An 11,414-nucleotide genomic window follows, 5' to 3' on the forward strand; every position below is an offset into this window, starting at 1 on the left:
GCCATCCTTGCAGCTAGGTGTAACCATGTGACACACTCGGCCAATTACAGGTGATATGGACAAGGTTCTAGCAGCGCAGTTGAAGGCGAGGGTCATGCTCACGTTCACTGTCTTCTTCTCTGGTCTTGCGACCTGGGATGTGGAGCAACAAGATCAAGGAATCCTGGGTCCTGCTGTTGTGCATCACCTGCTTATGCTTGGCTATTATGAGAGAAACCAACTTTGTTCTGGTTTAAGCCACTGTTATTTAAGAGTTTTGTTAAAGTTGCCCAAACTGAATGAATTTCAACTGTTAAAGCTACCCCAGCCAGCCACAGTGGGGAAGGAAAAAAGGCAGGAAAGGGAAGAAAAGGATGTAAATGGAGGGGCACAGGCAGTGTGGCTGGGAGAGCACAGAGACCCTCAGGGACACCTTTTGAGTTGGATCTTGAAGGTTGAGAAAACGTGAAGAGTAGGAAGGGGGAGGGCAGCAGCAGACATTGCAGCAGGAGCAAGGGCCTTGAGGGGAGACCTGGTGTATAGAGCATATGAAATATACTATAAACAAGGTTGTTATTGGATTGAGGCTTGTTTACTAGTTGTTTACTAGTAGGTGTGAGAGACTGATAAGAATAAAGTGAAAGTAAACATATTTATGTGTAAAACATACACATGAAAGTAAACATGTTTATATTTATGTGTGAAACTGAGCGTAACAAAATTGAGTGGTAAACACGTTCACCAAAACAATTCCTGGCAAACAACTTCTGGTTATCACCCAAGAAGTAAACAAGTCCAAGGAAAAGGGGATAAAAGCAGAATTCCAGAGCAACGCCATGAATGATCCGAGGGGGCGCTCTGGCTAAGACCCTCTGCCAGGCTCTGAGCGAAACACTCCGGAATGATCCTCAGGGATGTTCATTCGTCTGGCCGATCCGACAGGGCCCTCTGTGAGGTGCAAGTTGCAGTATTCTGGGACTCTCCGAAGTTCTTCCTTGCAAGACCAGCTTGCCTCAGACTCGCTGTGGGCCTGGTCGCCTCTCCCAGACCAGGGACCTTCTCTACCTCGATTGACTCTGCGACTTGGTTTGTTATTAAAGTCTATTCTATCCTGTATAACCTTCCGTGCTTACCAGAACATTGGCCTCTGGAGGGACATTGTCTCCCAAATAAAGCTGTGTTACTCACTCTACCTGAACCTGTGTGTCAGGACTTTGTTCCCTACTCGCATCACGAGTCCCACATAGGGATGTAGGGCCCTGCCGAGGGCTTAATGTCCCTTGACTTTCAGGAAGAGGCTGAAATGTGACTGCTCTTACAGGCACTCACGACACCTGGGTAAGGTTTTGAAGGACAAGGAGGGCTTGAACAGGCTGAGAAGAGAGAGGAAGGCACAACAGATGGGAGCCCAGTGCCGAGTGTGTGTATTTCACCAGCTGATCTGAAACCAGGTGTAGGGATCCTGGAGTTTGCCATGAGGCCTGGGGGTGGAGGGCAGCTGGTGGTGGTATCTGGAGGCTGGGATTAGAGGCAGAGAAGTGGTTGGGGAGCCCTGGCCCCTCTCTGACTCAGAGAACCACTCTGGGATTAACCCCTCACTTGTACCCCATGCCCCACATTAAGTTAAATACAGCTCTGCTGGGTGTTGGGTTTTGATATCGTCTTGCCTAGCCCTTCTCCAGCAGGCAGCCAGAGCCATCAGGAGTGCAGCCAAGGTCACTGTCTTCAGCCCCAGGACCACAATTGTGGGCACAGACAGGAGGCCTGGGGAATACAAAGAAGAGCTCAGTTAGGACCCCAGGTGAACCCTCAACAGACCCCTGTGAATGAGGTTGGTCTCAGCTGTCCTATAACATCTGGGGCCACATCCTTTCTACACTGGAAGAGGAACTCATAGTCCTCCCCTCCCTTTGTCCCAGGCCCGAAAAAGCTTTGCTCAATCTCTTACCTGTACCTTTAATTATCTTGATAGAATCCCTGACCTTTGACAATACAGTAAGTCCTCACTTAACGTTGTTGAGATTCTGCAACTTTAAGTGAAACATATAATACATATAACAAAATGAACTTTACCATAGGCTAATTGATATCCACAAGAGTTAAATTCCTATGGCATCTCATCAATATTATAATGAAATGATGAAAACAACATTATTCAAGGACCTGCTATGATAGAAAACTGCTTTCCTTTATTGGCTTCTCTGCTCCTCTGCCCCAGGTCCTGAGCTAAGCGCTTCCTCATTGCCTAATACCGTGTTTCCCCAAAAATAAGACCTAACCAGAAAATAAGGCCTAGCATGATTTTTCAGGATGCTCGTATAAGACATCCCCTGAACATAAGCCTTAATGCATCTTTTGGAGCAAAAATTAAGATAAGACCCAGTCTTATTTTCCGTGAAACACGGTATAATCCTCAAACTAACCTTGCAAGGTAGGATAGCAATTCAATTTATATAGATGAGGAGACAGACCCAGAGTGGAGAAGGGATTTGCTTAGGGCCACATGTGTCAAAGAAGTGATGGGCCCAGGTGGTCTGGCTCCCAAAATGGCAGGTATATGGCTGAGCATCAGGAGGCTAGCCTGGCCACCTCTATCCCCAGGCCCCCCCAGTTACTGAGTACCCCTGAGTGCTAACAGGTGGTGGGACAGGTGTAGTGCGGGATTCGCGGCATGTGTGACTCATCTGATATGCACACAACCCTGTGAAGGAGGCTCTCTGATTCTTACCCCCCTCTCCCCTAGTTCACAGAGCAGGACACCAGAGATTCAAGGAGTGAGGCAACCTGCCCACAATCTCACAGCTACAAAGGGGCTCAATCCAGGAAGCCTGGCTACCCAGCCATGTTCTTCAGCACCGTTATGCACAGTTTCACAGTGTATCCTTGCAAGGAATCATGGGGAGCTCACGCTCTCTCCAGCAAGCCCGCCCACTGAACAGTTAGCCCCGGCTGTTAGGCAATCTTTTCTCTGAGCTATAACATGGTTCTCTGGGTTTCCAGGTTCTGCAGTTGAGATGGAGTCCTGGAAACTTTCTTCATGGCACATGGACCCTTGAAATCTGGGACCACTCCCTTCTCATGGCCAAGCCGTCTTTGACCCCGTCCCCCCCTGGCTCGCGGGGATTGGTTAACTCTACTGAAGGTAGGTACACTCACCTGATGGAAATGTGCTGGCTGCAGGTTCATCAATGATTTGTATCTCTTGGGGAGAAGTGGGCTTTGCTGCAAGGGAGAGAGGTGGTCTTATATTTCCTCTTTCTTTCTGTCCCACCACTTCCTGAACCCTTGTGCTGGAGCTGGAGTCATCAAGTTGAGTCTGTCAGTTTCTATTTGAGAGGAGGGCTAGAACTCAAGCCCTATAACTATGAAGGACTAGTTAGTCCTGCTTGAGTATCTCTGCGGTAGGAACAGTGTCTGATTCATTGTATTATCTGTAGCACCAAATACAATGCAGAACAGTCAACAGGCATGTAATAGATGTTTGTTAAATTATTAACAGTCTATACAAAGTTATGTGGCACCCAGAATGAGGAGAAAGGAGCTGTGCCTGGTAGAAGGAGAAGGTTTTATAGAGGAGAGGCTATTTATGGTGGGTCTTGAAGGATGAATAGGAGTTCTCCATAGAAAAGGAGAAAGCATTCCAGGCAGAGGGAACAGCTATGTAAAGCCATGGAGGCTGAGAAGAGCTGGCTTGTATGGGACATGGTGAAAAGTTCCTTGTGGACCAACTCCCTCTCTCCCCCAGTAGCTCCTAGACCACCTGTCTTACCTTCCACTCTCAGCATCGTGCCCTGTCCAGACAGGTATTGCCTGTTCAGTTTCCTCTGAAACTTCACACAGTAGTAGGTGCCTGCATACTCCGTGGAGACGCCTTGCAGAAGAATGCTGAAATCGCTGTTGGAGGCCCGGACCGCTGTCACATTGGGCTGGGAGATGCCTTCAAAGTTGTAAATGGCCTCCCGGCTCACACCAGTTCCCAGAAACCACCTGATGGGTCCAGAAGGACCGTATCCAAGCACTGTGCAGTTCAGGAAGACAGTGTCTCCAGTGGTTGCCAACACGACCTCCTGAGGCTGGATAATCCAGAGGTTTGGCTCTAGGTCCCCAGCTCCTGAAAACAAAGAGAGATCACTGTGTGTTCCCCCTCTTCTTCCATTATCCACTAATTTTCTCCCTCATTTGATTTGATTTCCTCCCCCTTCTCTGATTTTTTTTTGCTCAACTACTGCCTCCACATTCCCTCATTACTCAGTAGTTGAGTCACTCCATGAGAAAGTTCTCAACATCAACTATGTGCTGATGTCAGAACTGGGGAAAATGAAACTCAGAAAGACACACAAATATCCTGCCCTGAAGAAGGTCTCAGGCTGGTGGTGGAGGTGGTCCAGAACATCACCCTGAGGTTGGAAACCCAGAGAACTGCAGGACCAAGAGAAGGCACCTGTCACAGCTTGGAAGGAGTCAGAGGAGTCTTCCTGAAATGCTTATATCAAGTTAAAATGAACCCCCACCATACACAGATCCTCTCCACGTCAGCAACTTACAGAGTGTTTTCATAAACATCTCTGCTTCCCATTTATCAGCTGAATGATTCTTGAAGTAGGAATCCTGTTGCGGAGTTTACAAGTCAAGCGCTTGAAATATATAGAGCTGAAGTGACTGACTCAAGAACACACTTCTGTTGAATGACAGACCCAGGGTTTAGGTATCCAGGTCATCATTGGTGAACTTAAAAATATCGTGACTGATTCCTTGGGGAGTGTAGTAGATTAAATGATCAGCCCTAGTACATCCATACTCCTGCCGTGGCCTCATGGTGGTAGGGATACTTCCTTGTCTCTTGACTTGGAGCTGAGTCATGTGACTTGCTTTAGCCAATGTACTGTTAGCAGATACGGGAGACGAAGCTTGAAAAGTGCTGGGGGCGTTGGGACTTGCCCTCTTATGCTTCTGCCATCTCCATGAGAAAAATATACTCTGGCCAGTCTGGGCCCTGGAATGAGATGTGTGGAATAGAACCACCCCAGCTGCCTATATGTGTGAGTGAGATATGTTAATTTTTGTGTGTCACTGAGATTTTGTGTGTACAGCATGATTGTAGATAAAGGTGACTGATGTAGGGAGCTAGATCAGAGCAAAATGTTATGACCTGCAGGGCCCAATACTCACCCTTCACAAGCACTGAGGTACCCTCATCCAGCTGCATTTTGGAGTGCTCACTCAAGCCATCAGGCCCCACACAGTGGTACATTCCTGCCTGCTCCTTGGTGACATTGTGGATGTAGATGGAATAGTCGCAATTACGTGGCTCCAGTGTCTGCTGGATCATGGGCATCACCCCAGGAAAGAAGCCATGTTTGAAGTTATAAATTTCCCGCTGTTCTTGACTGCTCACCTTGATCCATTTCATCACGGCATCGATGCAGGAGCCGATCACCGTACACCTCAGTAAGAGTGTCTCACCTTCTGCCACCAGCATGGGACCCTCGGGTTGCAGCACCTGCCACTCATTGCCGTTGCTCAACTCACAGGCTCCTACAACAGAGGGAGAAAGTCCTTGCACTGGGCAGGAAGGACTTGGAGCCCTAAGAGGCAAGTTTGACACACACTAGTCCTTAGCTGGCCAAAAACAAATTCTTCAGGACACTCCGGGGGTGTTGTTGGAAACAGAAGTAAAAGAGGAGCTGCTGGCTGGAGATAACCCAGAGAGCTACTGAATGGAGAACTTAGGCTCACCATGTGCCAGGGGATGCATCTAGTATTACAGCATGTACGCCTCCCAACGCTCCCATGAGGTGGGCAGCGTTATCCTCCCTTTAGAACAGAAGACACTGAGTGCACAGAAAGGTTAGGTGACTTTTCCAGGCTCACCATTTATGGGCTGAACGGTACACCCCACTCCTGCAATTCATATGCTGAAGTCCTAACCCCGGTACCTCAGACTGTGACTGCATTTGGAGATAAGGTCTGTAAATAAGTAATTAAGTTAAAAATGAGGTCACATGGGTGGGTCTTAATCCAACACAACTGGTGTCCATTTAAGAATAGAAGATTAGGATACACACGCGTGTGTGCACACACACTCGGGAAGGCCATATGAACACATGACTGTCGTCTACAAGCCAAGGAGAGAGGCCTCAGACGAAATCAACCCTGCATCTTAGACTTCTAGCCTGCAGCAATGGGAGAAAATAAACTTCTGTTGTCTAAGCCAGCAGCCTGTGGTACTTTGTTATGGAAGCCCTAGCAAACCAATACATCACCCAAAGAGAACATGACGGAATCTCAGTCCAAACCCTTAAAGCCTTTTCTGGAGCCTCTTCTCTTAACCCTCAAATGTATCACACAAAGTTTATGTGCTGCAGTATCACATGTAAACACCCTCCCTGCCTCCTGTGACTCCCTCAGCAGCACTTCTTGATGTGTTGTGAAGCGGGTGTATTTGGGAGACAGGCTGAACTTTGAGTCTGGCCTCAGACTGGGCTCAGAGAAAGAGGGTGGAGGCGGCCTATGCAGGTTCTTCTACACCCCGATTATGAACGTCACAGGTACCAGCACGCCATGAGTGGGTGCTATTACTCTCTCCATTCTGGAGAGGAGAAAATTAATGGTCAGAGAGGTGAACCATGCATTCAGTAGGTGTCATGGTCAGGATTTGAACTCAGATCAGGTGACTTAGGGTTCTGCTCCACACAAGGTCATCAGCTTTGCACCCTGAGTTTCCCGTGGTTTGTGCTTCCATCAGGCCATGGAAATAAGTTGGTCTCACTCCATGACATAAAGCTTGCAGTATATCCTGAGGTTTCTCAGTTGCGAGTGAGGTGGAGAGTAGGGAGATGAAGCAAACATTCCTTTCTAAGAGGACCTGGGGAAGGATTGTGGAATTCTAAATTCTCTTCCTGCTTGTCTTCCACTAAGAGTGTACGGTTAGCAACTAAGAACTGCCTTACAGTTGAGACCAAGTGACGCCCTATATTCAACCCTAGGGATGCCTTTGGTTCTTAGTGTCCTTAACTCCAAGAAGTTCAGTATCACCCACCGCCAACATCATTGTCTTAGCCAGTCAGATCTGTTCTCTCTAATCCTTTCACGTGGGTCTTTCCCTGGCCTCAGGAAGTTTCCTTGCATGCATGCATAGAACAGTGCCCATCACTCAGCACAGGGCTGAGAATAGCGCCTGTTCCCACCAGCTAAACGGGAAAACCTCATGATTGACAGGGCACTGTGTAGACTATGCAGGAGAGGGCACTCTACCCAGAGAAAAGTGCTCTGGTCCCACCTAACAAATCTGAAAAGCAAGGCTTCAAAATAATTAAAAGTAACACCATTCTATTGTGAAGCTTATAACCCATGCTATGAGGAAAGTCAAGACAACAACAGACTAAAGGCAGAGATTGGGGAAATAGTATACCATTCATTGCAAGGTTCTTATGCCACAGTCATATATCACCTAACGACGTTTTGGTCAATGATAGACCACATATACTATGATGGTCCCATACGATTATAGCAAAGGTAAAAAATTCCTATCACCTGGTGACATCGTAGCTGTGGTAAGGTCATGGCACAATACATTCCTCACATGTTGGTGTGATGTTGGTGTAAACAAACGCACTGTGCTGCCAGTCGTATAAAAATATAACATGTACAGGTATGTACAGTACATAGTACTTTATGATGACAAGAAAAAGACTATGTTACTGGTTTAGGTATTTACTTTTAATTTTACTATACTTTTACTATGTATTTTACTATACTTTTAATCATTATTTTAGAGTGTCCTGTTTCTGCTTATGAAATAAAAGTTTGCTGTAAAACATTGTGCCGTGTTACATGGGCAGCAGCCTCATGCATCTCACATTTACCATGTCTCTTGATTGCACCACGTTCTCTTGTGCTTGATTTAATTTCGTCTTTTGTTCATCACGGCCCCTAAGCCTTTGCACAACGACAAATTTGCCTAATGATGCATTTCCTCGTCCTTGTCCTTAAGTGACACATGACTGTCTATGTGAAATGGTATGATATCGCTTAAAGGTAGACGGTGACGAATTAAAGCTGTATACTATAAACCCTAAAACAACTGCTAAACTATGAAAATAAAGAGCTATAGTTAATAAACCAATAAAGGAGATAAAATAGCATTATAAAAATTTTCAAATACCAAAAGAAAACAGGAAAAGAGGAAAATGGGAACAAAGAACGAAAAGGAGAGTAATAGTTTAAAATCTAATCATATAGAAAATCACTTTAAATGTAAATGGTCTAAATACCCTATGTGAAAGTTAGAGATTGTCAGATTGAATAAAAAATTAAGACCCAACTATCTTTTGCCTATAAGAAATGTACTTTAAATATTAACGGTGCAAATAGGTTAAAAGGAAAATGATAGAAAAACGTATAGCATACTAACACAAATCAAAAGAATGTAAATATAAGATAAAGTAGATTTCAGAGCAGAGAATATCTCCAGGTATAAAGAATGCCACTTCATAATGATAAAGGAGTAAATTCATCAATAAGGCATATGAATTCCAAACACTTATGCACCTAATAACAGAACTTCAAAGTAGATGAAACAAACCCCAATAGAACTGCAGGAAGAAATAGACAAATCCACAGTTACAGGTGTGAGATTGAAATATCCTTTCAATAGTTGATGGAGGGCTCTGCACGATGTGAATGCTAGACATATCAGCCATCGTTATTCAAAGAAAGCAGCTCCAAGTGAAGTGGTGCCTCAAGTCATAGCCAGTGAGCAAGAGAGCATCCAGATCTGGCCCCACCAGGGACCCTCCTGGGGGTGACCATCTTGGAGGACCTGAATCTACATCTCAGTAGAGCCTGGGGCATAGGGCCACAAGGGCAGGAGATGGAATGAGCACTCTGAGAATCAAGCATTTTGCTGGTGGACCAGAGGGTGCTGGGGTTAGAGGCTGAACAATATCCAGGAGCCCCAAGACTCTGGAGCTAAATCAGTCTGATCCGGACTTAGAAGAGACATGGGTATGATAATAATAGGCAACAGTTTTAAATCTTTATATTGTGCCATGTACAGCTGACCCCTGAACAACATGGGTTTGAACTGAGCGGGTCCACTTATATGTGGATTTTTTCAATAAATACGTACAGTACTATAAATGTATTTTCTCTTCCTTATGATTTTTTAATAACATTTTCTTTAGCTGACTTTATTGCAAGACTACAATGTATAATACATATGCATACAAAATATGTGTTAATCGACTGCTTATCAGTAAGGCTTCTTGTCAAAAGTAGACTGTTAGTAGTTAAGGTTTTGGAGCGTCAAAAGGTATGTGTGGATTTTGATTGCATGGTGGATTGGTGCACCTAACCCCTGCATTGTTCAAAGGTCAATTGTACTTAGAGGTATTATCTCTTTGCATGCATCCTCCTAACAAAGGCACGTGGTAGGTCCTATGATTAGCCCATTTTACAGAGAGGGGAAACTGAGTCTCAGAGAGAAGTCACTTAAAGCAATTGGTGGTGAGATTTGAGCCCAACTTTGTCCCAGGCTGAGCCAGAGTTGGCTCCTGGGTATTTGCTGTATATATGTACACCAGGGGCCCGTGCTTGCTTTAATGCTTTGCTGCTGCTGTCTTAAAATTCTTAATACTTTTTGAACAAAGGACTGTGTTTTCACTTTGCACTGGGCCCTGAAAATTACATCACCACCCCTGGGCTGAATCTCACCATTTTTATATTTAACACTCACAGCATTTCTAGAGAAAGGTCGCATTAGTGGTCCCGCTTTGTAGAAGAGTTGTGGCACCTGATAAGTGCCTGAGCTGAAACCCAGCTGGCACGAGCCCAGAGCCTGGGAGCTTCACTTCACTGTGCTGCCCAAAACGTTCTGCTTCTTGGGACACTGGGTCTGTGTTCTGCTGGCGTCGGGAAAGTTCTCAGCTCCCTCCTCCTACTCCATCTTGGGGTCGAGCCCCCCCCACCCCCACGCATGCCAGAGCACCTGGCACCCTTCTCTGGGACCAGCCAGCGGTGGGCTCTGCTCCGTCCCAGACGCCACTTACCTGAGAGGACAAGGAACAGTGCCAGTACCTGGGAGCAGGGAGGCGAGTGGGCCGGGTGGGCAGGCTTGGGCATGACGAAAGGCACAGGACGCCTCCTGTGGTCCCTGAGACTGGCCTCCTTTCTTCTGTCTGATGAGTGTTGGAATCTGAAATACTGTGGTCAAGACTACTTGGGGAAGTGTTTTCATTATAGCATGATAAAGCTGATGGCGCAAGAGGAAGGAACAGGGTGGAGGGGTTTCCGGCTTTCGTGCCTGGGCAGTTGTTCCTGTATCATTTCTGTCAAAACTTTAGTGACCACTTGTCACAGATGCTGTCCTCGACACCCTGGGAGGGAGACGAGCGTGGCTGTCATAGCGTGAGCTCTAGTCAGCTGGACTTTGGATGAAGGATTGGGTCTCCCTCTTCCTGGCCGTGTGGCCTTTCAAAATCACTTGCCATCTCTGAGCCTGTTTCTGAGCCAATGAAAGCAATCCTTGGCTCTTCCACGTTCTGACAGCCTCTTTAGCTGTGCTGTCGGGGTTCAAATCTTGGCTTTACCCAATCATGACAATCATTTGAGCACTTTGTGCCTCAGTTTCTTTACCTGTAGAACAAGAATAAAAATATGGTTGCATGTATGGGGTGGAGTGAGCACTGTACGTGCTGCTATCATTGTTTTTCATGTTAATTCAGTTTTTTCCAGAAAAAAAAAAAAGAAAGCTCAAGCTTTCAGTCCTTCTATCCCTCCTTCTTATGCCAATTGGTCCTGGGTGCAGAGGTAGCTGAAGTTTCTTTCCGGGGCAGGACGTCAGCCTCGGGTCTGAGTATTATCTCTGGCTCTGGTGTCTGCCATGAGGCGGTTGGATTCCTGTGCATTTTGCACTGGGTCTGCTGAGGTGTGGACTGTCCTCTCTGGCCTTTGGGGCCTTGCATTGGCACTACTGCTAAATCCCATTGCTCCCTTTACTGTTCTCCTGTTAAGGAGACCCATATATTAGGGCCTCTTGCACTGACCGCAGACCTAGAAAATTCTACCAGCCCCTCAGCCCCTTCATGTCATCCTTCTGGGGAACTTCTGAATCATCTGCTCATCTGCGTGAATTCCTTTGCCAGCTACTTCTTTTCTTCTCATGTTTTACTACAAACTAATTTAATGTATTTTATTAGGTCAGGCATTGTATTGGTCAGCTATTGCGGGGTAACAAACCACCTCACAAGGTAGTGGCTTAAAACAATAGCCGTTCATTTAATTCGTGATTCTGTGGGTTGATGATTTCATCTGGGCTCAGCTCCATGGTTCTTCTCATCTCCACTGACTGCTCATGCACTTGAGATCAGTGGCAGTTTGGCTACGTAGCTGCTGGGGTTGGCTGACTTTCACCTGGGCCACCTGAGCTCCCCTCC

At 46.3% G+C, this 11,414-nt stretch overlaps 1 protein-coding gene across 2 annotated transcripts; it reads right to left on the minus strand.

Moving 5' to 3' along the window:
- Window positions 1–652: 652 nt before the first annotated feature.
- On the minus strand, window positions 653–10,231 carry LOC109460100 (signal-regulatory protein beta-2). 2 transcript variants are annotated; one of them, XM_074317702.1, is made up of 5 exons: window positions 10,057–10,231; window positions 5,149–5,514; window positions 3,749–4,090; window positions 3,136–3,201; window positions 653–1,743 (listed from the first exon to the last, which is right to left on the minus strand). In XM_074317702.1, the coding sequence occupies exons 1-5, from the start codon at window positions 10,214–10,216 to the stop codon at window positions 1,598–1,600; spliced, it is 1,080 nt and encodes a 359-aa protein (XP_074173803.1). In that variant the 5' UTR covers window positions 10,217–10,231; the 3' UTR covers window positions 653–1,597. The 2 variants fall into 2 exon arrangements, with proteins under 2 accessions (XP_074173803.1, XP_019610734.2); XM_019755175.2 differs by having other exon boundaries at window positions 10,029–10,216.
- Window positions 10,232–11,414: the final 1,183 nt, after the last annotated feature.

Source organism: Rhinolophus sinicus, linkage group LG13, assembly GCF_036562045.2.
Source record: "Rhinolophus sinicus isolate RSC01 linkage group LG13, ASM3656204v1, whole genome shotgun sequence".
NCBI lineage: Eukaryota > Metazoa > Chordata > Mammalia > Chiroptera > Rhinolophidae > Rhinolophus > Rhinolophus sinicus.